This window comes from Anguilla rostrata, chromosome 17 (genome assembly GCF_018555375.3).
Source record: "Anguilla rostrata isolate EN2019 chromosome 17, ASM1855537v3, whole genome shotgun sequence".
NCBI lineage: Eukaryota > Metazoa > Chordata > Actinopteri > Anguilliformes > Anguillidae > Anguilla > Anguilla rostrata.
In genome coordinates this window covers 21,754,118-21,781,526 of record NC_057949.1, presented here as the reverse complement: position 1 = coordinate 21,781,526, position 27,409 = coordinate 21,754,118, and the positions used below count along the sequence as shown (strand labels likewise).

The 27,409-nt window shown below is 51.1% G+C and overlaps 1 protein-coding gene and 1 long non-coding RNA gene across 5 annotated transcripts in view; one reads left to right on the top strand and one right to left on the bottom strand.

The window, feature by feature from the left end:
- The window catches only part of LOC135242860 (ras-related protein Rab-26-like), an 87,706-nt gene that overhangs the window by 26,981 nt on the left and 33,316 nt on the right, over nucleotides 1–27,409 (top strand). For all 3 annotated transcript variants that reach the window (XR_010326486.1, XM_064314130.1, XM_064314129.1), the window contains exons 3-5: nucleotides 7,448–7,489; nucleotides 10,320–10,386; nucleotides 19,497–19,549. Coding sequence is in view for 2 of the 3 variants with exons in the window: in XM_064314130.1 (XP_064170200.1) it covers nucleotides 7,448–7,489; nucleotides 10,320–10,386; nucleotides 19,497–19,549 (162 nt within the window). In the remaining variant the exon portion in view is untranslated. The remainder of the gene's footprint in view (nucleotides 1–7,447; nucleotides 7,490–10,319; nucleotides 10,387–19,496; nucleotides 19,550–27,409) is intronic.
- Nucleotides 1–27,409, bottom strand: part of LOC135242864 (uncharacterized) — a 101,157-nt gene that overhangs the window by 64,727 nt on the left and 9,021 nt on the right. The gene's annotated exons all lie outside the window — the stretch shown is intronic.

The following is a 27,409-nucleotide window of genomic DNA, read 5'->3' as shown; positions in this document are numbered from 1 at the left end:
CGTGTGTGTGTGTGAAGGAGAAGGTGTGCGTGTGTGTGCGTGAGAGAGTGTCTGCGCATGTGTGAGACAGAGTGTGCGCGTGTGTGTGTGTGTGTGTGTGTGTGTGTGTGTGTGTGTGTGCGTGTGTGTGTCTGTGTGTGTGTCTGTGTGTGCATGAGAGTGTGTGTGTGTGTGCATGTGTGTGTGTGTGTGTGAAGGAGAGGGTGTGTGCGTGAGCGTGTGAGAGTGTGCGTGTGTGTGTGTGAAGGAGAAGGTGTGCGTGTGTGTGCGTGAGAGAGTGAGCGTGTGTGTGTGTGAAGGAGAAGGTGTGCGTGTGTGTGCGTGAGAGAGTGTCTGCGCATGTGTGAGAGAGAGTGTGTGTGTGTGCGTGTGTAAGAGAGAGAGAGAGTCGCTGCTAGCCTCAGTGCTGTCGCAGTAATTAGTCACATAGGGGGTACGGGGGAGGGGGGGGGGAGGGGAGGGCAGAGGAAGCTGTAGTTTTTCAGCAGGTCCCACCTGCAGCTGTAAGGTCACAGGATGATCAGTGTGTGAAGCAGAGCAGTGCTGTATTAATATTTAACAGCCCGGCCTGTGGGAGAGCGTAGCATCAGGACCTGGCCTTCTCTTTTCATCCTGGCTTTGAGGGGACACAGACCGTGGGCCATCCCTCCATTAGACCGCTGCCCGGCCCACCCACACTCACAGCCTACACCCCCCCCCCCCCCCACCAACCCACACTGACAGCATAGCCCCCCCACAGTGTATCCCTCTATAGCATATCCCCTGCCCCTTGCCCCCATCCACACCCACACAAAGGTGATCATGAGAGAAGTCACAGGGATGAGATCACAAAAGCACGAGCCCCTATTGGTCCGATCCTGAGCTCCGCCTGCCTCGGCCCGCAGGCCTCGTTTAACTTCAGACGAGAGCAGAGAGCTTTGCGGACCACGCGGCGCGGCGAGCCGCCGTTGCTAGGCAATCGGGGGCCAGGGGGGTCGATCCCGCTGGTTTGGGGGGGGGGGGGGGGTCGCGGGTGGGCGAAACGAGGGCCCGACCGCGGCCGCGCGCGGTAACACCGGGTCAGCGGGAGAAACGGCGTCGCGACGGAGCGGCGAGCTCATCGGGGCTGACGCAGGCTGACGCGGGCTAGCCGCCAGCGCGGGGAGACACGCAGCACCATCACACAGAGCAGCACCACAGCTCCCTTCACTGAGGAACGCAGCAAACAGCTTGCAGCTCAGATGGGGGGGGGGGGGGTATGTGCCTCGGTCCAAGATTACAAGTCAGCCAGAATAGATTATTCACAGCCACACACTGGCCTACAAACTTGTAACAGGTGGAGTTTTTGTGCGCGCGCGTGTGTGTGCGTGTCAGTGTTTCTGCTGGCTCAAACTCATATTTCTCCATTCTGAAAAAGCACCCAATCAAGCCTACCATCGCCACAATACTTTCACCATTTTACCACTGGTTTCCAACCCACCACACCCCTCATCTTAACAAAACACATTGAGTGTGGCTCTCTCCTGAATGTAGTTACTGAATAAATAACTAATTAAATTATTCTTTACGCATATAAACACAGTGTATATAATCACGACAGTGAACGAACGACACAGAAAGAACAAACGTCCATATGCAGCACGCATGAACTCCCGCCTGAACAGGAAACCGCTGCCTCTCGCTCGCACTCCAGGCTTCCTGGATCGACAGCGTTTGTAAAAGCGCTGGGAGGCTGCGGCTCGGAGATGGACTGCAGGCCGTGCTGCTGACCTCGCTCTCTCTCTCTCTCTCTCTCTCTCTCTCTCTCTCTCCCTCTCTCTCCCCCTCTCTCTCTCTCTCTCTCTCTCACCCAGCCCCTGTAATGAAGCTGTGCCTCCCCTCCCCTCCCCTCCCCACACCTTCCCCCATAAACTCACAGCCCCTCTGTGTTTGTTTTGACTGGCAGTGCCAGGACACTGAGCTATGCAGTTTCTGGACTGGAGTGGAATCAGTAGTGTTGTGACAGGTGTTGAAGATTCTCTTTCCCCTTCTCTCTCTCTCTCTCTCTCTCGGCAGTTCCCTTCTTATCTCCATCTCTCTCGCCCCGTCTTCCCGGGGCGCTGTCATCCTAGCCCGCGGCTGTGTTCCTTTCCTCAGCTCTAAAGCGGTGTCTCACCTCTACCCTCTCACACAGCCAACGCTTCATTGGATTTTTTTAGAACCACCCTCCACAAAAGTGGGGACCTTAACTTTTAATGGTATTTTCTTTTTCTTGGACACCTCAGTTCTGGCATTGAGGTTTCTCATTAAAGTGTAAAATTTGGGAGGGTGTGCGAAGAACACCTCACAGGCAAAAAGGTTCCTGAAGTGCAGCTCTCCCTTTCCTTCGCTCCCTCTCTCTCTCCCTCCTCATCTCCCGTGCTTTTAGAACTCTCTGATTTTGCTGGGTTGATCTCATCTGTCATGTTTTTATAACTATTCTGATTGATCCGTTTGAAGGTGTAACACATTTTATAAAACTACAGGCCGGTCACTCTCTCTGATTCTCACTCTGACTACTTCTCTTCCTCTGATCCCCTTTTCTATCAGTCCCTCTACCCCTAACTACCATTCTTTAAATCTCCCTCTCTCCTCGTCCCTTACATCATTGCCTTCTCTCTCCCTCAGTCTCTCTCCCTCTCACCCGTCCCTCTCCTCTCACGCAGCTCTCCCTCTCTCTCCTTCTTTCTCTCCATCTCCCCCCTCTCGCCCTCACTCTGTCTCCACCTCTTGCTCTCTCACGCACCTGCTCTCTCTCTCTCTCTCTATCTCTCTCTCTCTCTCCGTAGGAGGCAAAGTCCTCATAACCCTTTCAGAGGGAGGGATCCCACACTGACATTAAATGACTTCACTGGAGTCACAGTGTCTCTCTCTCTCTCTCGCTCTCTCTCTCTCTCCCCATTTCAAAGGCCCTCAAGGTTGCTCGTCTTTGAATGGCCACATTAATTTGATTGCCATTCCACCAACAGTTTATTTACTTCCCCTCTATTTTTTTCTTCCTTTCTTGAGGGGGTGGGGGGTGGGGTGGGGGTAGTGTTTTGGTTACTCCTGCCATATTTCATACAGATCATTTAACTTTGTACTGCCAGAACCCTCTGGAGAACTGTATGCGAGAGAGTGGGAGTGCTGGTAATTTAAAAAATGATCACCACAAGCAACTATGGCCTTATTTACACTCTCAGTGACTCGCCCGCAGAAGTGCCATTGAGAGGCCGTGAAGCCGCCTCTGACGGGATTAACCTTCAGACCCGAACCTGATGATTAAATATGGATGACAAGCTCTGAGGACATACCCATGAGGATGGCGTATACCCATGAGTTATTTAGTAAAGTCACTGCTGTACGTTTGCTTGCACTACAGTAAACTGCATACTCTAGGTACGGGCACGAGTAATGGATCAATCCGTACACTCATCAGATACATGCCTCCTCAGTGGGTTTTTTTTTTCCCCCACAAAGACTATGCCATTATATGTAACTATAATTGTATTCAAAGCATGCATTTCAATATGAGATTCCACTGCAATGGAAATGTGACTCAAGTATACCAGCAAATATCCCATACCCTATTACATTGAGAACTGCGTCTTCCTAGTCCCTCACTCTCAATGGTCTTACAGCACATTTGTTACGGCAGATAGCTAGCTGGCCAGCTACTGAATTATATTAAAAACAGAGTCTCTACAATCATCGCTGGACATCCAGCTGACACTGTTGCAAGTATGACATTGTAACTGTTGGCTTGCTAGCTCTTACAAATTTCCCACTTTATTTACTGAGACCGATGCACATTAATTCAGAATGATGATGGAACTTAGCAGCCGCTGCTTCCCGGCCAATCAGAATTCAGTATTCAGCCAAAGCGGTGGACATGTATATTGGTATTGTGGTAGCACAACATTTGTGAGTTAAAATTCTCTGTATTGTATCCGACACTGCGACCATTTGTGTTCATTGACATAACAGACGAAGCATCAAGACTTTTTTTATGATGGAAAAACTTTGGTGTTGATGTGCTTTGTTATCTGCACATGCATATTTTATACAACCAGCAATGCCGTCTGGCCAAGATGCATTCTGGAGATAGATTCTTCCTCGCGCGAGCAATCGATTCGGAATGAAGCGCATTATGCGATCACCCGACCTGTGAGATAATTGAAAGCCACCGTCCCCCTGCTGCGTAGCGACACTGGAAACTCATGTTAGGGTCCCTGACACAAATTAAGTTTTGCTGATGCGATCGTGAAACTCCGAATGATTCCGCCGCTGCAGGGTCATGTACACTTCAATTTCAATTAGACTCAAACCTCGCTGTGGACACCTCGGGCTCAGGCCCCCATGAGCGAGCCAAGGGCGACAGGGGTAATGAAAACCTCCCCAAAGCAAACAGGAGGGAACCTTGGGTGGATCCATCCTCAAGGGATGGGGGGGGGGGGGACAAACAAATCCTGGCAGCCCTGGACAGGCTTGCTTAAGGGCACCTGTGTAGCTACTAGTCCCTAATATATGCTAATGGTACAGTCCAGAGAGGAAGTCTGCCACCGTGCTAGTTGGTCACAGATGGATGCGCGTAATGTGCTTATTACATTACATTACATTACATTACAGGCATTTAGCAGACGCTCTTATCCAGAGCGACTTACACAACTTTTTTACATAGCATTTTACATTGTATCCATTTATACAGCTGGATATATACTGAAGCAATGCAGGTTAAGTACCTTGCTCAAGGGTACAACGGCAGTGTCCTTACCCGGGAATCGAACCTGCGACCTTTCGGTTACAAGCCCAGTTCCTTACCCACTGTGCTACACTCCGTCCTATCCGAGCCCTATGTGGAGTATCGCGGTCCACCGTTAATAGAGGCCCTTTGAATGCAAATCCAATAACGGCGCAGGCAGAGGAAACCTGGGGTCCGCCTGACTTTCAACAGGAAATGAATGCCACAGCGCATCACGACCCTAGAGCCAGAAATGAATCACCTTTAAAATTACAGCATCAAACTCGATACAGACGCATTTAGAAAGCCTCCGCCGCCCGTTTTGTTTTCGAGGCAGAATCAGTAATGGAAGTGTTCTCAGTGGCGCAAAAGAGATTAATTTGAAAAGACAGAGCGTACGTAGGTTCGCAAACATTCGTTTACTGGCGTTGGTTCGCACTGTCTCAGCACAAAATTTCTGTTGACAAAGCAAGACCACCAGCTACAGCCATAACTGCCGTTTTCTGCTGCTACTCTGTCTGCTCCTTTGCTTGAGTGCGATGTGCACATTTTCACCGAAAACTTCTGGGAGCGTCTGCTCTGTCCCGCGGCCCCTGCCGAGGAGAGGGTTCAGTGAAGGACACGTCGGGCCGGTGTTGGGCCAGACGGCCCGCCGCGTTTCGTGCAGAAAGAACACGGTAATTAGAGACAGGACGAGTCAGGTCCCATTGCTTTAAGCTCTCCAGGGCTCGCTTCTAAAGCCCGTCAAAGGCTTTAAAAGAAGTTTCGGGAACAGGCCCTCGCAGAAGACACCCATGAATATTCAGATGATCGCCGGCTCGATTTACAACAGGTGGACGGGAAGAATGCTGTCAGCCCTCGGACGGCAGATCAAACACAGAGCCGCACGGTCGCTCCGCTGAGGCCGAATGTTAATGAGGCCGGATTCGGCGGGAAATTCTTTCAGATCAAAAGGGCACGTCGGTTTCAGGCCGCGGGACCCCACGGCAGAGAAGCCCAGAAGCCAGCAGAGGTGACATCTTCGGTGTCATTCGGGTAGCAATTGTGCACCTGCTTTACAGAATCTCCCAGACACAATATGTCACTCTACGTACCCTAAATGGGCACAAGGGGGGGGGGGGGCAGTGTAACTAATCGCTAATTAAGCATGCCTGTGACAGGGGTGAGGTACGGTACGGTGTCGGTACACCTTTCCGTCCTTCTCCAGCGAGCACCTAGCTGCGTGAACGGATTCCTTGCTGCTTTAACCTGCCCAGAGACTGCGGATGAAAATGAGCTCGGCGGCTAACTCCAGCACATTTAAATGAACGTGAAAACTGAAGCGATCATCAATAAGCACTGTCCACGCTCAATGAGATGCACGAGCAAATAAATGTACAAGTTAACCGTCGTAAATCATGTGTGCTAAGGAAACAATGACAGCAGCAGTTATGCAAGCAATTTTAAAGATGCTATCTCTCCAAAAAAAGCAAAAATTAAATTGTTATTCACGTTTTGTTTTTCCATCAAGGTGACACCACTGCTGCCTCAACACTGACTCGTACACGCGTGTGTACGCAGGCATGCACACACGCACACGTTTTAAATACGCGTACACACACAGTCCCTCGAGTATGAAATGCTTTGGTCGAGTGGCGCTTTGAACTGCGTGAAAAAACGCTGTTCCCTTGAATTCAAATATCAACAAGTACGTCCGAGTGCAGAGGGGGGAGCTGTTGTGAAAGGCATTCATAAATCAATGCGATTTAATGACCTGGTGACAGCCGATGGGAAATGGTCGCGTGTGCTCGTAAATCAATAAGATTTAATGGGTTCCTCTCAGGTCCGGAGCAGGGCACAGGTGTGCACAGCCTTAAGGCTATCGATCCGCGTCCAGAGAGGCATTCCCTGAGGGCCAGTTTCCTGTCTGACCAAGGCAAACAGCCAATCTGCCGTTAAACCACAGAATTAGGACAGACCAGGGCCTGTTAGCCAGACATGGGCTTCCATGGTTGGGGACAAGTAAACTGCAAACCTAGATTCATAAAGGAACTGGAGGTTTCCATTTGGAACCAGAGAGGAGCTGCCATGTTCCCTTTGCAGTGTTCCGTTTGGAACCATCGAGACAAAGGCATGTTTCCATCGCAGTGTTCCATTTGGAACCAGAGAGACAAAGGCATGTTCCCATCGCAGTGTTCCATTTGGAACCGCAGACCAGATTCCATGTTCCCATCTTGGAGCTCCTCTGCACTGGAGGAGACAGACGAGGAAGAGGAGCAGGAGTTTCTACAGAGGCCTGGTGGGACATGGTCTGCATTATTGATGGTCGGAGACAATACAGCGCACGTAGCTGCCTACAGCTTCTGTGATGTCCGGAGGCAAAATTTAAATTCTCTCTCACACAAACACACACACACACACACACACCTACAGAAACACTCATGCATATGCACAGACACACACACACACACACACACACACTCACCTACAGAAACACTCATGCATATGCACACATACAAAAACACGCACAAAACACTTGAGATCATTTATTTTAAACAAGGCAAAGTTTCTTGTACATACCAGTCATATTTTTTATGGATACATGCAAGCTAGTATCTTCCAATGTAATGAATCTGATGTATAATGTTGGCAGATTCGCCTGCAAAGTGTTGTGCGCGCATATATGCATCAAATCAAAGTATGCAAAAATGTGGCATTGTAATAAATGAACCTTGTTATCTTTCTTTTCAGAATAAAGTGTTGAACATTGATGGGATGAAGGTCAAGCTCCAGGTAGGTACTCCTCATTCATCCAGAAGAACTGACAAGAGCGCATATTCAATCCAGCCACACATGCCAGGTTCATCTGTGTGAGCGAAGCTTTTAGTCCAGATCAATTAAGCTTCCGGAGGCAAGGTGCCTTCTGCATAATGAGGATTTCATTTCCCCATCGTTAAATCTTTTAAGGGTTATCGCTGAGCGGCAGTCACGCCAGTGAGGTCCTGCTGTGTGCGCGTTACTCTATCAGTGCCTGTTAGGCGTAGCTGGCCGAGCTACAACTCTTCGACACTGAGTGAGTGAGTGAGCTAAGTGAGTGAGAATGCGAGTGACTGAACAAGTGAGATGAGTGAGCGACCGGGCGACTGAACAAGTGAACTGAGAGTGAATTTGAGTGATTGAGTTAATGAACCGAGTAAGGGAGGGAGTGACCGAACTGAGTGAGTTGGTGAATTTGAGCGAATGAAATGAGTGAGTGAATTGTCTCGGTGAATTGGATGAGCGTGTGACTGAGTGAGTGAACGAGTGAGTAACTGAGTGTCTGGGTTGGCACTGAGCCCCTGGCACCTCGTGCTTCCCTGTCCCTTGGTCCCGTGTTATTATTCAGTCTCCTCAGTGCCTCTCCCCTTTGAAATTACCATTTCGACAGAGCAATCAGCATTGTTGTCATTGTTGTTGAGGCTGCTTTATTCTCGTTTGAGCTGTTCCACTTCCTACCATCATTTCTGTGATATTCACACAAATGAGGCGAAGGAGGAGGCAGAGAGGGATTTGGCGAAACGCGCACATCATCAAACCAGCCGAACAGTTTTCCTTTTTTAAAGTAGACTTTAAAAAATACAAAGAAAAAAGCTCAAAGAAGTGATGAAATTATGTTCAACTTGTGAAATAAAGAAGGGAGGCCGCAGTTCACCCGGAGAAGACAAACGGTGAAATAGCCATTCCTAATCCTGTCAGAATTAGAGATGTTCCCAGGCACGCCGCTGGGGAATTCATTAAGAAAACAGTAGCGGCAGGAAACTGTCAAGCTAATTAGTGGAGTTCCCCAGGGACTAGTTCTAGGGCAGCTGCAAGTCCTGATTTGAATTCACGTCTTGCATCTAGACTCCCTGGCAGAGTCAGTCACTCATCAACCTCTGCACATTCTGTGGTTGCGGAGAAGGAAAATGGGGTGGGGGTGGTGCAAACTTGAAATAAAATAAAATTAATGTCGATAATTCACAAGAGGTATTTTTTTCCATAATGAAATGGCAGTGAACAAGAATTTTACTGCAAGGGAAAAGGACCAGTCCGTACAAGCGATCAATTATTGTTCTTAATGTACCAATCAGTGTCCTCTTCCCGGTGGAATATGGAGACACTGGGGAGAAGTATGGCGACAGTGGGGGAAGTATAGAGAAGTGCTATCAGTAGAGTGTAAAAATTAAGGGGACCTACCAAGAACTAACTAGGATTTGGATGCTTTGGATGACTGCTATAAAAGGTGAACCATAGAGACAGTGAGTGTGTGTGTGTGTGTGTGTGTGTCTGTCTGTCTGTGTGGATCTACAGCAGAGAATCCACAAGTATTTTTTTTCTAAGTGGAGTGGAGTGATTCAAAGCAAAGGTGGCAGCTCGTTGATTTTTACAGGATTCAAGATGCAAAATGAGATTGCTCTGCTTTCACACACAGCGTGGAATGAGGAGAAAAATATGACAGCAATTTAATTTGGATTTGACTGCACCATGGCAAGAAAGCTGACAGTAATTCCCTCTTTGTTTTGACTTCACCAACCTACTGCACGCTGTTGGGTTTAAAAGCCACTCCATTATTCAGGGGAACATTTGACTAATTCTTTTTGTTTACGGCTTTCGTGATCATTACTTTCACACTATTCATATGCTCGACACCTATAATCTTACTTTAAAATAATGCATTATTCATTAATCTTTACAGACAGTATTTATATATTGAGGATCCCCATTAGCAATACACAGTGTGCAGCTAATCTTCCTGGGGTCCGAACATAAAATACATACAAGACATACAAGACTATGATCCAGAGTGACTTACACTATTTACTTTACTTTTACATATGATCCATAATACAGCAGTTTCGGTTGAGTACCTTGATTAAACGGCAGTGTCCCACCTGGGAATTGCACCTACAACCTTGGAATTGCAAGCACGCTCCTCAACCGCTATGCTACACTGGTTTAGTATCGTGGTCAAGGGTGGGTGGCAGTTTCCCAGTGTTCAAACCTGACACCTTCTGACAACATGTTCACAGTCTGCTATGCACAGGTGTTGCGTTACTATGTCCAGCGCATACGTACGCATGAAGCAAGCAGCGGCAATGATAACAACCTAATAATGTCACAAGTGATAGTAAGTGTCATGACACAAATTCACATGATGCTGACTACCATAGAATGCACAAGAGGAAAACTGAGGCTATAGTGATGGAGGTACCATAGATATTCGAAGGTATAGTGTTCAACGTAGCCAAAGTACATCCTAGGGCAGTGGTAACCGTCCCTGTTCCAAGAGATCTGCCATCCTGCGGGTTGTCATTTCAACCATAATTTGGCACACCTGAATCTTCTAATTGGCAGCTCAATGAGATCACTAGCTGTTGATTGGTGTGTGCTTTGTTAGGGCTGGAGTGAAAAGGACGGTAGATCTCCAGGAACAGGGTTTGTTACCACTGGTCCTGGGGTATTCAACCCAGGCTTAAGTGCTCTGATTTTAGGGTAGGGAAGAGTCAGAATTGGTCGTGCCGAGACGCACCGTGTGAACAGGCAAGCTTTCGGCCCGTGGAGAGAGACTGAATCGACCGTAACCGTGTTCCCCTCCTCCCTGCAGATCTGGGACACGGCCGGACAGGAGCGATTCCGCAGCGTCACACACGCCTACTACCGGGACGCCCACGGTAAGCCCAGAGCTTCCCTCTCAGACTCCGTCTCCAGTGTCAAGTTTTTTTTTAAAATCTAGTGTGAAGACCTTCAGCAACAACTATTCTGCTCTCCGTTATGTGGAGAGCGAGAAAAACAGTAAGAAACACATGCAGCTCAAAGCACGCGCCAGCACCTTTATTCACTTATGAACTGAAAGTACATATGCTCGAGAGAGCTGCACGCCTCCTACAGGCAGGGATGTCTCACTGCACTCACACCATTACAACAATACTCACCTTGGTCCTCCGCCCACTTTATTAATCTATCCCATGGTGCTCTTAAGCGTTTTTGCCACAAGAAACGTGAAAGCGTTTCAACCATTTACCAGCTGGAAGACTGCCGTCATAATTCAAAAACGTAGTTCATGCGGTTGATGGCACGTGCTTGTTCGTTTTTTAAGTGTGTGTTTGCCGTTATCCCTTATGTCACGATAAAGTGAGACTAATTAGCAGCATAAATGTACACTCTGTTCCGCTGCCACGTTCTGGGACGTGAAAGAGAGCCTCCAGTCTCTGTAGCACATGTGAAGAAGAAGAAGGAGCGGCACGCGATAATGAGCCCGTTACGGTGTTGGCGCCCCCTACAGGGGAGTAGCAGCACGGGCAGCCTGTAGAATGTACCCGCTGAAGGAAGAGCTCTGCGCACGATGTAAGGCTGTACTTTTCTCACGGCACGGCCTCCATTCGGCCGACACTCGACGGGTCCGTCCCGAGTGGTTCTCTGTACGGAACGGGTCAACCGTGCAGAGGGGGAAGAGGTTTAATGAATAGCCCCGTGCACTCTCTCCGCTCTCACAGGGCCGCGGGAGGGAACGGGACGTACGCGGGCGGACTGTGTGTGTGCGGCTCGCCTCGCCTCGCCCCCCTTTGTTAGGCTCTGAGTGCAGTCCCAGCTGGCGGGGGGGACGTAAATAACCGGGACAGGCGGGCGGAGTTTACGGGCCGTGCCTGCGCCTGACCCCCGGATGCGCGCGGTCCGCGGGGACCGCCATTATCCCAGAGAGCGCGGCTATCGCGGCGCGGTGCCTGAGCGAGCCGGCTGCCTTGAGGCGTGTGCCAGCATGTGCGCGGCCTCCTGCCTCCCGCTGTGCAGCACCAGGGATTCAAACCCGCAAACTGTCATTTCCAGACCACAGCTCCCGGCCTTTATGTGTGTGTGTGTGGGTGTGCATGTGTGGGTGTGCGTGTGTGTGTGTGTCTGTGTGTGTGTGTGTGTCTGTGTGTCTGTGTGTATGTATGTATGCGTGCGTGTATGTGTATGCGTGCGTCCGTGTGTGTGTGTGAGTGTGTGCGTGTACATGCATTTACTTTGTACGCCACTGAACAGCCACGAACAACTTCAATCAGTGTTTTTCCTCCTACGAACACAACGGCATGTTAAAACAGTGGTCATCTCTGCGGTCATCTAATCTCTCTCTGATCCGTTCCTTTCAAACCTCAACTGGGAAAGAAACACAAAAGGAGAATCACCACTCCCACACAATCCTCATCTGCATTTCTACAGATGGAAATGCTGCTTCTGTGAACAGTTACTTCACACAGCTACACGTTTACTGAAGCGGCTCAAGTCACGTATGGAACCCAAGTCAAGGGTACAGCCCCAGTGCCCCATCTGGGATTAGGAACAACCACCATCAGGCACCAAACTCCACTTCCATCTGACACATGACATCATGCCATCTATAAATGCACATTACTCTATGTGGGGGTGGGCTGTTAGTAGTGCAGTGATGTATACTAGGGGTGAGCAGAGACAACATTGTGTCTGTCTGTAAAACCACCAATATTGTCTGCATCCTAATTTAGACTGGGGAGGGTGCCAACTGACTGTCGGCCCGGGGCAGGGCGCGTCAGTTTGTCTCGTACTGTAATTTTCTAAATGCATCCGTCGCTTGGGTGAGAAACGCAGTGTCCATAACAAACTGCCATTGTCTCGTTTATTCTCGTAAAGGTCACTTCTTTACACTAATCCTGCATGTCCTCTGAACAGCTTCCAAATATCACTGGCCAGCATTCGGAAGGAAAGAACAAACAGCAAACAAACGCACCCTCTGTGCTTTTCCTAATATGGCATTCAGGGATCAGACACTCCCCTACCGCACAGTATAGAGACCAGTGAACCAGGGTGGACCATAGGTGCTGTGGACTTTCTGTGAGTGCCCCAAAGTGGAAATTGGGGGGTGTTGGGAAATGGGGGGGGGGTGTTTAAGGCTGGGGCTAATCTCATGACACCTCACTGTATCCTGTGCCCTCTTCCTGGTGGACGGAGGCTAATGGCCGTCATTCAGTTTATTCATGGCCGCCACAGGGAAAAGCTCGCGCCCGCGTCTGAACGCCCCCTACCTCACCGCGTCCCGCTCCCTCAGGCACGCGGCGGGGGGTCGTTGGCGTGGGCCCGTTGGCAGCGGCGGCGGGGGCCTCCGAGGTGCCGAGGGCCCGATTTATACCTATTTATACGGCAACCGCCTGCCGTCTCGGGGCACCGGCGGCGCGACGGCATCGCAGGAAATACCGCGAACGCGGTTCTCCTCCGGTGGGTCTCCCTGAGGCGGACCCCATGTAGCGCCGCCGTTGCGCGCGAGCGCCGCGGAGAGAACGCGGGACGCCGGTACGGGTATCACGAAGGCGGTACCTGTTCCCATGGCGATACCTGTTCCCATGGCGGTAACACGCTGTCTGGGGGACCGCCCGCCCGCCCCGCCCCCCCCCCCCCCCCCCACGCTATGCCGTACGGCTAAACGGGGGGAATCGTGCCCCGCGTGCCGCCATCACCGCCGGGCGCAGCGCCAGGCAGACTCCCCGCCATCTCCGCTAATCAGCCTCCAGCGCCATGGCCTTTAGCGGGGGCTCCAGCGGGGGCTCCAGCGGGGCCCCCACGCGTCTAAATAAAGCCCGCTCCGCCTGACAGCGCTCCCTACAGCACCAGAGAGCTTCGGATCGATCCTCCTGGGGGGCGCGGGGGGCTGCGTGCGAGAGGAGGAACCTCCACCACTGAACACTGCGCCCTGTTCAGTCCTCCTTATGAACACGGTGAAAAAGATCAGTCGTCCCCGCAACAGAGCGGTCTGCTGCTGAAGATGAAGAGTTTCATATGCATATTCATGCGGGCCATGATCAAGAACAGTGCTGCCGGCAAATATTCTATATGCTGTTTTTGTTCTATCAAATTTCCTGTTAACAGCCAAAAAAAAAAAAATCAATTAAAAAATGTATTATTATTATAATAATAATCTATTTATGAAGCACCTTTCATACAAGGAGCCAAGCAGCTCCATGTGCTGGAAACAGGAAGGTCAGAGAAATGGATGAACGGCAGGAGCTGACTATGCGGCAACAGTTGAGTATCTTTGGCAGGAGCCCAGGAGGGAGTGGAATGCGTTTGGGTGTGTAACCACCCCCCACCCATCCTCCTGCCCGCCGCACACACTTGCAGTAAGTTTTGGGGGCGTTTGGTGTGCGCACCGTGCTGTACACCACAGCTCCCCCCCCCCTCCTGCCTGCTGGCTGCTCCCCTCCCTGAGAGGTGAAGACTTTGTGGGGTTAAATGGCCTCAGCCCCTGTAAGCCCAGAGCGTTTCCACAGCGGGGTTTTTTAGGCTGCCATACGGAAAGGGAATCTGTGGAAAATCCCAGAAATCCCAGCTCATCCTCAGCATCTGCCTCAGATCTTAAGGTTTATCAGCCGCTCCGGGCGGGGGGGGGAGGGATGGGGGGGCTTAAAATGAGAGATGAGATCCGCACCAGCAATCTGCAGCTCACAGCCTGCGCTGATCCCCGTACAGTCCTGCTGGAACTGCTGCGGGTTCGACTCCCATCCAGAGCCCCGACCGCCGATTACCAGGTCTTTACACAGCTTTGCATTGCTAACAGCGCCCGAAGCCTTTACCCGCCCCGCCCTTTTAGCGTCTCCAAAATTAATCCAGCCAATTAACCGAGTGTCTTCGCACTTCATTCTCGCCCGGTTCATGCGGCGCGACGCCGTGCTCTTTGGGCTCCTGAGCAGAGGAACCTGATCAGTTCTTAGCACTGTTCACTCCCCTGGCACAACCGCTAACACCAAAAAACCGCACGAGCCCAGCTGACAATCACAGCAAAACATCACAGCATTCACAGTACCAAGCCAATGCATTCACAATACAACTGCAGCATTCACAGTAACAAACAACCCAACCAATGCATTCACAATACAACTGCAGCATTCACAGTATTCACTGGGTGTGATGAAATGAGAGATGAGAGATGCAGAAATGGAGAAGGTCAATAAGGACTCTTCTTCAACATTGCCGAATAAATCAATGTCTGTGTGTGCGCGCAGACATGCATATGCATGAATGTGTTGTTTTGCTTGTGTGTGTGCGTGCATATAAATTTGTGTCTGTCTGTGTGTGTGTGCACGTCTCCGTGTGTGTCTGTGTGTGTATGTGCGCCTGCGGGTGTGTGTGCATGTGTGTGTCTGTGTGTCTATGTGTATATGCGCATGTGTGTATGCGTGTCCACATGTGTGTGTGTGTGTGTGCGTGCCTGTGTGCATGTGTGTGTGCCTGTACTCAGTGTGTGTGCATGTGCCTGTGCTCAGTGTGTGCGTGTGCCTGTGCTCAGTGTGTGCGTGTGTGCCTGTGCTCAGTGTATGTGTGCGTGTGTGTGTGTGCCTGTGCTCAGTGTGTGTGTGTGTGTGTGTGTGTGCCTGTGCTCAGTGTGTGTGCGTGTGTGTGTGTGTGCCTGTGCTCAGTGTGTGTGTGTGTGTGTGCCTGTGCTCAGTGTGTGTGCGTGTGTGTGTGTGTGCCTGTGCTCAGTGTGTGTGTGTGTGTGTGTGTTGTGTGTGTGTGCGTGCCTGTGCTCAGTGTGTGTGTGTGTGTGTGTGTGCCTGTGCTCAGTGTGTGTGTGTGTGTGCCTGTGCTCAGTGTGGTGTGTGCGTGTTGTGTGCCTGTGCTCAGTGTGTGTGTGCCTGTGCTCAGTGTGTGTGCCTGTGCTCAGTGTGTGTGTGTGTGTGTGCCTGTGCTCAGTGTGTGTGTGCGCGTGTGTGTGTGCCTGTGCTCAGTGTGTGTGTGCCTGTGCTCAGTGTGTGTGCCTGTGCTCAGTGTGTGTGTGCGTGTGTGTGTGTGTGCCTGGTGTGCTCAGTGTGTGTGTGTGTGTGTGTGTGTGTGTGTCGTGTGTGTGTGCTGTGCTCAGTGTGTGTGCCTGTGCTCAGTGTGTGTGTGGTGTGTGTGTGTGTGCCTGTGCTCAGTGTGTGGTGTGTGTGTGGTGTGTGTGTGTGTGTGCCTGTGCTCAGTGTTGTGTGTGTGTGTGTGCCTGTGCTCAGTGTGTGTGTGTGTGTGTTGCCTGTGCTCAGTGTGTGTGTGCCTGTGCTCAGTGTGTGTGCCTGTGCTCAGTGTGTGTGCGCCTGTGCTCAGTGTGTGTGCCTGTGCTCAGTGTGTGTGCTGTGCTGTGTGTGCCTGTGCTCAGTGTGTGTGCCTGTGCTCATGTGTGCTGGTCAGTGTGTGTGCCTGTGCTCAGTGTGTGTGTGCCTGTGCTCAGTGTGTGTGCCTGTGCTCAGTGTGTGTGTGCCTGTGCTCAGTGTGTGTGCCTGTGCTCAGTGTGTGTGTGCCTGTGCTCAGTGTGTGTGCCTGTGCTCAGTGTGTGTGTGCGTGTGTGCCTGTGCTCAGTGTACCCTAAGCGCTCTCACCCTGAGTGCGGAGGGGAGACGGGAGCCTGTTAGCACCCAGAGAGTGAGAAGCGCTGATTAAAGGCAGGTAAGGGGAGGCAGTCAATCTGCATACGTTTGCAGCGCAGAGCGCAGAGCGCAGAGCGCAGAGCGCAGAGCGCAGCCCCGGGCCTCTCCCCCCCCGCACCCGCGCTGCTAAAAGCGCTACATTAGCATTCGGCTCGCAGGGCGCGCCTGATTGCTGACGACTGCGCTTGATTGGATCGTAATGGCAGTCGGCGAGCCCCGCGCCCGCAGGGACCGGGGCAGGCCGCGGGAGGAGTGGCGGGGTCTGACAGACCTTCGGAGGCGCGAGGACGAGGGCGAGCGAGCGTGCGGCGAGCGGGCGTGCTTTCTGCCGTGTCCTCTCAGGACCGCGCGGGCGCAGACAGCTGGCAGCGTCTTACACCTGCTTTTCTGGGCCCTCTGTGGCACATCATTAATAAACGCTACTCCTCTGACTTAGCAACAGCTCCCGCTGAGGGGCCTCCTGTGACCGGCCCGTTTTTACTCTCTCTCTCTCTCTCCCTCCCTCTCTCTCTCTCTCCCTCTCTTCCTCTCTCTCTCTCTGTCTCTCCCTCTCTTTCTCTCTCTCTCTCTCTCCCCCTCTCTCTCCCTCTCTCTCTCTCTGTCTCTCCCTCTCTCCCTCTCTTTCTCTCTCTCTCTCTCTCCCCCTCTCTCCCTCCCTCCCTCTCCCACTCCTGCTCTCTGTCCCCCTCTGCATAGAAAAGCAGGGATCCCAAATAAAAATTTTTAATATTTAAAAATTGAGAACATATATTAACAGCATTTTTGTAAAGGGGGTTTAAGAAAATAAGGGACTGACTGTTTATTTCTCTTCTGGCTCTTTCCTGAACGTAGCTACTGAATAAATGAGTAAATAAATAATTGTACGCACGATGTATATAATCATGACAGTAAACGAACAACACAGAAAGAACAAACTGCTGTGTGCAGCATTCTTTAATGCCAGCCTGAACAAGGAATGTGTGTGTGTGTGTGTGTGTGTGTGTGTGTGTGTATGTGAACATGCATGAGTTTGTGCATGTATTTGAGTGTGTCCGTGTGCGTGACAGTGCCTGTATGTGTGCCTTTGTGTCTGTGTTTTTGTGTGTGCATGTGTGTGTGTGTGTGTGTGTGTGCGCGTGTTCTTTGTGCATCTGTCCTCACTGCTCTTTCCTGCACACCCTCTCTGTGGCTGTGCAGAACTGCAGGAATCGGGGCTTTTGTCAGTGGAACAATGTGGATGTTAGCTGAAATTTTAAAAAACTGTCAACTTAAATGTCACTAACTGCCAGTGCCACCGCTTTTTAAAAGGTTTCCTTCACGCATGAGCGCACACACACACACACACACACACACACTAAAGCAGTAATCACATCTCCTTGCTCAGAAATTAATCAGAGGAAGACGAGCGGCGAGGCCAGTAGAACCTGTTCCTATTACCCGCCTGCCACTTTGCATCATGCTCTGCTGCGCCATCGCTGCTCTCTCTCAGTGGACCCCCCGCCTGGTAATGGCACCGCACCGCACCGCACCGCACTCTCCGTGGACCCCCCGCCTGGTAATGGCACCGCACCGCACCGCACCGCACCACACTCTCAGTGGACCCCCCGCCTGGTAATGAGACCGCACCGCACCGCACCACCCCGCACCGCACCGCCCCACACTCTCAGTGGACCCCCCGCCTGGTAATGAGACCGCACCGCACCGCACCACACCGCACCGCACCACACTCTCAGTGGACCCCCCGCCTGGTAATGAGACCGCACCGCACCGCACCCACCGCACCCACCACACTCTCAGTGGACCCCCGCCTGGTAATGAGACCGCACCGCACGCACCGCACCACACCACACTCTCAGTGGACCCCCCGCCTGGTAATGGCACCGCACCGCACCGCACCGCACCGCACCACACCACACCACACCACACCACACCACTCTCAGTGGACCCCCCGCCTGGTAATGAGACCGCACCGCACCGCACCGCACCGCACCACACTCTCCGTGGACCCCCCGCCTGGTAATGACACCGCACCGCACCGCGGTCTCAGTGGACCCCCCGCTCTCAGTGGACCTCCCGCTCGCTAATGGCACCGCACTGCGCTCTCAGTCGAGCCAATCGACTGAACCCGGCCGCGCAGACAAACATCCCTCACCCACGGCCATCGAGCCACTGGGCTGACCTCGGCTGCGCAGACAAACATCGCTCACCCACGGCCATCGAGCCACTGGGCTGAGCTCGGCCGCGCAGACAAACATCGCTCACCCACGGCCATCGAGCCACTGGCTGAGCTGGGCTGCGCAGACAAACATCCCTCACCCACGGCCATCGAGCCACTGGGCTGAGCTCGGCTGCGCAGACAGACATCCCTCACCCACGGCCATCGAGCCACTGGGCTGAGCTCGGCTGCGCAGACAGACATCGCTCACCCACGGCCATCGAGCCACTGGGCTGACCTCGGCTGCGCAGACAAACATCGCTCACCCACGGCCATCGAGCCACTGGGCTGACCTCGGCTGCGCAGACAAACATCGCTCACCCACGGCTCATCCAATCAAACATCGCTCACCCACCGCTCGCCCTGTTCCATTACCCCACTCTTCCGTACAACTGTCGGCAGGAGCACAGCATGCTGGGAAATGGTTCTTTCTGTTCCATCCCCCGACTGGGAGAAATCAATATATATTCAATTCAATTCAATTTTATTTGTATCGAGCTCTTTTTTAAGAGACGCCGTCACAAAGACGCTTTACAGAAATGGGAAGTAGGAAAAATTAGGCAAGATTGAGTCTGAACCCCCCCCCCCCAAAACCCAGCAAACACACTCAAACAGTGGCATGGACAAATTCACTGGTGGGAAAAACTCTCAGGAGGAACCCAAATGTAGAGGAGGAATCCATACTCTGCTGGCCAGCCCAGTATGAAAGGTTAAAAAAAAACTAACTGGTAATTGACAGGTAATGGAAAAATCAATCAGAGCAAACAGAGTGGTTAAATAAGTCCAAGCAACGAATGTGCATTATATGACTCTCGAGTGAAATATATATTTTGTACGAAAATATAAAAACTGATTTATCCAAAGACACAAAATCATTTGATTTCTGAAAGTACAAAATGACCATCTCACGACTGTGTCATGTCACACAGAGTCCCATCTAACTGGGACTGGAAGTCAGTCATGTTTTACGGGAAAACTAAGTAAGTGGAAATATGAAGATATATGAATATGGAGCCCAGGAGAATGGTCTATTAAAAGGCTGATTTACTGATGGCTTCCCAAGGGCTCAGTGTATCTGTTTGTCTGGGTTCTTTCAGAGAAGCTTTTTTATGAAAGAGGCCCCCTGACACTCTCTCTCTCTCTTTCTCCCTCCCTCTTTCCCCCTCCATCTGTCCCCCGTCAGCTCTCCTGCTCCTGTACGACGTCACCAACAAAACATCCTTCGACAACATCCAGGTAAGGACTCCGCGCCTCCCCGTAACTCCTCCCCCCCGTTCAGGTCGCGAGCGCAGGCGGTCGGCTAGCCGCGGAAGCGCGTTTCGGGCTAGCCGCGGTCGAGCCGGGCGTTCGGGACGGAAGCGGCCGCGTTTCTGACAGGCGGCACAAAGAAGGAGAAGCGAAAGAGCCGTCATCACCCGAGCCTTTTTAAAAAAAAAAAGGACCAACCGCTGAAAAGCCGAAAGTGCCCTGTAATTGCGGAGTAATTTGCAGCGACGGCAGGGGGGTTCGGGTTCGACGTGCACCCCCCTGAGGCTGCGGCCGAGGGGGGTGGGGCCGCGGCTGTCAACCTGATTGACAGTTTGGTTTCACCCCGTCACACCCGTGCCCGTTAGTGCAGCTCTTTCGCTGGCCGCCCCCCGCCCCCGCACTCCCACCCCCCCCCCAGGTCTCACAAAGAGGTCTGTCAGCTTCAAGGTAAATGATGGTCCAGAAATTTCTCACCATAATGGCCCATTCAAAACATTCCTGCAACAATTAAAGGCCTTTTTTTAATCGCATATTAATTCTCAATTCATTCAGTTTCCTCAATTATGTCAATTATGCAGATGAAAAATTGCATTTTTTAGTGCTGAGTGACAGTTCTAGGATTAGGAGGGGGGAAAAAAACAAAAGATGAAGCATTCAGATCGAAGTTTTCTTTTTTTTTTTAAATGCTCAGTTACGTAAAGAAATAAATCCATTTCAAAAACTGGGGCTAATTAATCTTGGGCATGGATTATATGGTCAAATTGAGGCAGAGCCAAATTGGACCAAACTGGAACACAACGTTTCGTAATTATTACAAGCGTTCACCAAGAGCCAGTCAGAGCGGTAAAGAAAATGGGACTCTCCAGTCGGTTGTCAGTCACCACTTTACGCTTTTCTAGGTTGCTACAGCAATGATGGAGATTTTGGGGCCACACCAGCCTCTGTTCTCTCATCCCTTCTGCAAAAAACAAAAAAACAAAAAAACTTGCCGGTGGGGGAGAAATCTCAGCGGACCCCAGACATAGACGGGGAGCCCCGTCCTTCACGGGCCGGCCTGGCGTCAATAAGGGAAAGCTGGGCCGAACGGTAATTGGGTAACTGTCAGAGCTAAAAGTTTCAGCTGCCGGACAGATGGTAGCCCAGGGTATGTGTTTTTCTTAGGACCCTAAAACTGCTAGGTGTGTAGTGGTAACAGTCAAAAAGGATTACAGTGAATGTAGTTTACTGTAAAATGTGTTCAATAATGGCAATATACAGGGGTGCAAACGTGTGTGTAGTGAGATGGCAATACGCTTTTCTCCTTATGTACCCAAAGATCAAAAGAAAACCCAAAGTGATCAAAATAAAGACACCATCATAACAAAACGGCACATCAGCGATCCTGCTTGCACTACCTGCGTAAGCCTATCACATCGGGTTAACTTTTGTAGCTGAGACACCCTTGCGACTCGTGACAACATCAGCTTCCCAACAACACCAAACAAGGTTTACATAATGCTGATCCAGTAGGATGTTTTGCAGCTGAGCGCTGTCTCTTTATCACACCCTGCTGACTCCCTGTCAACGCAATAAACGGTATCTTTTCCTTTGGGGGTCTGATAAGGGCCACACTGCTGTAAACCGCCCTACAATGTTAATAAACATCATCAGATATTTGAGCTGCTCAGCAGGCATCCTGCAGCCAGGATCACCTATTCACCTTCCTGACGTCCTCTTATTCCGATCTATAATCGGCTAATAATGGACCCCAAGCATGTAGCGTAGGTCTTCTTATTCTTATTCTGATCCACTAACAGCTCATAATGGAAGACTAGCATTTAATACACATCTTATTTTGATTCACGATCAGCTAGTAATGGACGTCTAGGATGTAACATACATGTTATTTTGATCCACAAACGGCTAACAGTGGAACCCTAGCATGTAGCATACCTCTTATTCTGATCCACAGTCAGCTAATAATGGATGACTAGCATGTAGCATACAACTTATCCTGATCCACAAACAGCTAATAATAGACGACCAGCATGTAGCATACGTCTTTTTATTGTGATCCACAATCAGCTAATAACGAACCCCAAGCGTGCCACGCACATCTTATTATTCTGATCCACGAAACAGCTAAAAATGGACTGGGTTCCAAAATCTGTGAAGCCACGCGACCATGACCGAGACCGGCACAAAACAAATCGGGCAGAGAACTGGGGAGCGGCGGAAAGCGGTAATATATGTTAAGGGTAATTAAACGCGAAATTGAGTTAATGGGCATCGCTTGATCGCTCGAGCAGATGGCGGGAGAGGCGGGAACGCGTCTCGGAAGGCCTTCTGGGCGCAGAACAGAGCGGAACCCGTTAGAAAAGGAAAAGAGCCCCTCACACCCCCCCCCCTCCCCCCCAGGGAAAGGACCTGACTCGACGGCGTATCTGCGCACGTACCCCTGGCCACACAAGATCTGTCGTCCTATTTGCCGACTGCTGAATTACAGTTGGGCACGAGTTCCCATGATATTAGAGAGCCCGTGGCGGCAGATGCTGTCGGACGGTACGTTAATCAGAACGGACTTTTGCCTGAACGTTTAACGACCACCTCCGTCCTGGGAATCAGCCGCAAGCACCCAGCATCTGTCTCTGGCTGAGGAGGAGCGCAGGTCTGCTGCGGTGGGAGGAGTGTGACCACGGGGTAAAAACGAGAGTCCTGGGAGAGCCGGTTCCGCTGTGGCGGTCACCCTGCAATGGAGACGCCAACGTGCCGCTGGCTGTGCGCCGGCGCGGTTAGCACGGCTGCGTTTAGGAACTCACCTAGCGGTTAGCCACGGGCTCGCTTGGAGAGTCGCTAGCTGGTTTATTTTAGCGCCGCGGCTACCTCGCCAACGTTAGCCACGAGGCTGCGCTTATGGAAGTCCGCTAGCTGGTTTATTTTAGCACCGCGGCTACCTCGCCAACGTTAGCCACGAGGCTGCGCTTATGGAAGTCCGCTAGCTGGTTTATTTTAGCACCGCGGCTACCTCGCCAACGTTAGCCACGAGGCTGCGCTTATGGAAGTCCGCTAGCTGGTTTATTTTAGCACCGCTACAACTCGCTAGCCTGAGTACGTAAAGTTAGCTGTCTTGCTAAATACGGTTTTCACCGTTGGGCCCCCTGGTTGCCAATCACAGCCGAGCTACCGAGAGGGAGCAAGGGGAGAGAGAGTGGGAGAAAGAGAAGAAGGAGAAACCGGGAGGCTTTTCCGGCTTTCCGGCCGGCTCCCGCTGTTCCCGGCGTTCCGGGCACGAGCGGACGGGCCCGGCGAGCTTCCGATTGATTTTTCATCAGGCCGGATTTATCCGGAGTAATGAGAGGCACACGCGCGCCTCCCCGCGAGGAACTCAGCGGGTCCCTCGAGCTTGAAATGAAAAGAGAGGGGAGGGATTAGAGCCTGCCAGGTATCAGATATGGGCAGTGCGCACGGTGGCGACCCGTATACAGACATTTTTAGCCTTAATAGAATACCGATGAATCACTCTGTCAGGCCTCACAAGTGTAACAAGCAGGGCAGTGAATACTTCCTCCCTCTCCCTCCCTCCCTCTCCTCCCTCTCCCTCTCTCTCATTCACTTCTCACAAACACATGGATTTTGCTCAAGGCCATTTCATCTCTGCCCTAAAGCACTGTTATGATGTATCAGTACTTTTTTCTCCCCCACGGCGCCGCAGGACTGCTGCCCGCCGTGGGCTATGCGCCGCTAATTGCGGTGCGGTGCGGTGGGGTGGGGTGCGGTGCTTTGGGGTGGGGTGCGCTCGCTCACTCACTCACTCAGGGACAACCTTTGGAGGCGCATGCGCAGGAGGTGCGCCGTGGGTCTGGACGGTTTTGTGCTCGTTTCCCCCCCCACATACAGTTTTCAATGTAAAAGGCAATTTGTGACAAAATTGAAAAAAAATACAACAACAACAAAAAGCTTTGAAAAGACAACGGGCCTTAAAGTCTAAAGGAGGAGAAAAGTTACTCTGCATCACCCGTCACTGGAAAGCAGAAGTGTTTCGTCACCGTCTGCCATGGAAAAACAGAAATATGGGAGGTGGGTGTCATACACCTGACAGCCCATCAGGGGCTTCACTTTTATGTATACCCACTTATCCTGAGCAAGGTCGCGGGGGTGCTGGAGCCTATCCCAACGTGCCTAGGGCGAGAGGCAGGAATACACCCTGGACAGGCCGCCAATCTATCGCAGGGCACACACACCATTCACTCACACACTCACATACCTATGGGTAATTTAGTGTCTCCAATCGGCCTACTTGCCCCAAGCCGAGATTCTAACCCCACGACCTTCTTGCTGTGAGGCGGCAGTGCTACCCACTGAACCACCGTGCCGCCCTGCAACACCAAAATAAAAAATCGGCTTAATAAGACTAATAAATGCCTGAGAGTCTAATGCCTCATGGCGATATCATGCAGACCCATTTGCAACGCAAACACTCGCGCTCTTCAGCGCGAGAGCCATCTGCTCTCCAGCGGCAGCACTCAGCCACTCAGCCGTCTCTCCCCGACTGAGAGAGGAACGCGACGCCGCCCGTTAGCATTCAGAAACTCGAGGGACGGGACTCACTTGAATATCAGATTTAGGGGCGGCCTTGGAAACGGCTGCTTCAGTCCTGTAGAGTTTGACTGCGCGAGGCAATCAACTGTGAAGCGGTTTTTAAGAGTAATTTTGGGCGTCGTAAATCCGTTTCCCCGAGCCTCAATAAAAATGTCTTTGCGAAAAATGTGTGTCGACCGACCGACCCCCCCCCCCCCACCCCCGGGGTTTTCTTCAGCCAGTTCAAAGCTCTGGATCCAGTCTTGCTCGAGTACAAGGCGCATCTTATAGCTACAGTCAGCCACCACGATCCCTCAAACAAGTAAATGAACCCACAGAGGAGAAAATTAGCAACGCGAGCGCATTTCGGAGAGATGCTTTCTCCGCTCTCCTCTCTCGGAATTTGCCAACGGCAGCATTTGCTAACGGCAGCATTTTCGCCGCTGCCAAGGTGACTGGGCGCCGGATTTTTCCGTGGTGTTCTGCGGCAGCACCGGCAGACCAGGCACACGGGCGGTTGGATGCCATCGCCCCGTTGCCGGCGGGTCACACGGAGGCCATTCCTCGGGCCGCACCCTCCCCCCCCCCTCAGAGCTGCTGAGCTTTTTAACAACTAATCGATTATCAACGGCAAACTCATCTTGATGTATGCACTGTGAAAGAATGAGTTTCACTGTTTTTTAATGGCGGCACTCATCGGTCTTCGCTTCAGCTTTGTAATCGCAGTTGGTGGAAAAAGTACTGTGCAGTTCTGTGCAGTTTTTTTGGAGGGGGGGGTATTCAGCTACATTCAATCATTTTTGTATTGTTCCCATTTATCATTGTATTATTTTTGCGGTAACGTTTGATTGTTCAGCTTCTGTTGTTCTTCCTACTGTTGCGATTCCTGAATCTCAGTGACGTCACAGTTAGAACTGTGGAGATTCCAGAATTTTGATGTCTTGGAGATTTATGGTGGAAAAGGAGCTGAGCGATCAAACTGCTCTATCGATTTGAAGGAACCTATAGAGTAGGTTTCTGCTGTTCCCACCAGAAAGGCTTGATGATTCTCTCCATGGTCCATCACAAATGTTTACTCGGCCATGACCCACTCACCGGTCGTATCTGCTTCTAGCAGCCCGTCTGTGATTAAAGGTTTCTGAAGGAAAAAAGAAATCAATGCACTGCAATGACAGCACCTCCAGAAATCTGACGTGATGAACTGAACACTTTACCCTGTGGATAGCTGCATTTCATTCAACGTCACCTGCAAACACACAGATAATATATAGCTGCACGTTATTGTTATTGTTATTGTTATTATTATTATTATTGCTGCCGTTATAGTAGTTAATGTGATTCCTGTCCACATCTTGCTTAGAGCGAGCGATTCTAAGAACCAGAGTGTCTTGTTAATGAGACAGACGACACTCATTACTGCCCTCTTAATAAGTGTATACCCATCACAGTCTGCATATTTACAAGTAAATCATCAAAGACAAGGCTGAGGTCGAGAGTGAGCCGAACGGTAGGGAGGGGATGGTGTCACTGAAATAAAATGAGAAGCTGCTTTCCGTTCGAAAAAAGCCTTTGGTAGACACCCTTCCTCAGCTCGAAAGGGCGTAAGCGAGCGGTATAAATTTGTCTCGTCTTCCAACCCGGGTGGCAGAAAAATCACAGATTTGCTTTCTGCGATCAGCTTTTATTTGCAACTCAGTGTTTGTTGGTCACACTTGATAAGGCCATCTGCTGGACCAATATTAATGAGGACTGCTATTATGATTTTATGTATTCATATTGCAGCTTCAGAAGCTCTGGGTTTGTACAAGGGTGTAAGGATGGGGGCCTATGCCCGGCTATCCCCTTGGATCAGGAGTGTTACATTTCTACACAGCAAGGTTTTTGTGGTTTCCTTTCAATCAGCAACAAAACTAGGCCTTGGAAACAAAGTGTGTGGACTCTTTAACCATTCAGCTGTTTAGACAAATCGCGTTAAACCGGTGGAAAATGCGACCAATCGCAACTGGAGCCGGATATCCCCGCCTTAACGCTATGGTCAGACAGACCTCCGGTGTCCACCGACTCTGCGAATGGCTCTCTTTTTCCACAGGGCCTCTCTCATTGGTTCCTTTTTTCATAGGTCCCTTGCCACTTGCCACAGAAACAGCAATGTCAATGAGGTCGACTGGTACTGCCATTACAAAGACAGGCAGCAAAGACTTGTCCATCGTTGTAATATCTCGCCGTGCCGAGGTACTCCTGGAAAGACCACGAGGGACCACTTCTCACTTCGACAGGTCTCCTGAACCCTTTCGGGTCACGTACTCTCTGAACGACAGAGCCGAGCTTGAATTGATTAAATCAAGACGGGCGATTGGTTGGATCACGCGCACAAGTGCCTGGGTAGAATGAAAGCCAGCTGATGAGAGGCCCTCGAGGACTAGGGCCCGAGTGGTCCTGGTCCATCATTACGGCCATGAATATTCATGAGCTGACAGGCCCGGAATGTGTCTTGAAGAAAAGGCCGATTGGCTACTGCAACAATTCAAGGCTAACAGGCTCCGTAGTTATCACAGTCCTAACCAAACCAAGAACTGTCTAATTACTCATAATATTTAGAAGATGCCTCCATTTGTCAGATCTCTTTAGATCAATGACGCCCAGGCAGAACCTTTTATGTATAAACCATTGAGACAGACCTTCTGCGGGGGTGAGCACATCTCTGCTGAGAGGCCGGTCAGTTAACCTGATAGGAGAAAGAGGCTTGAGGGTACTATGAAGACACATTGCCTATTCACAATCATGGCTATTCACAACAGGGGGTATTCACAATGACGGCCATTCGCGACTAAGCCTATTCACAATGACGGTTATTTGAGATGACGACCAATTCATGAACCCCACAATATTGTGAGAGATATGCTGAAAGGCACCGATTCATAAGACGCAATCAAATGACTTCAGATTCTCCCCACAGAAAACCACTGATTGAGCCACGGATGAGCGCGCAGTGAAGCATCCATCCCATTAGCATTCACGGAACACACAGTTATGCCTCCCATTGAGGTTAGCGAAACGGGTCATGACATTGGCCCTTCAGCGCTGTACGAGGAGAGTTATGCAAGAAACACCAGCCATGTGATTTACCGAGCTCTTCAATACTGAAGTGGCTTAGGAGGAAATTACAGCAGGTGTCTCGCGTCCCCGCGGTACGCTCTGGTTACAGACGGCTACTTTCCCGAGCACGGCAATAATTACCGTCGCCGGGACTGGAGATTGATTGGATTTCCGTGGGCGCGGGACCATTGTGGA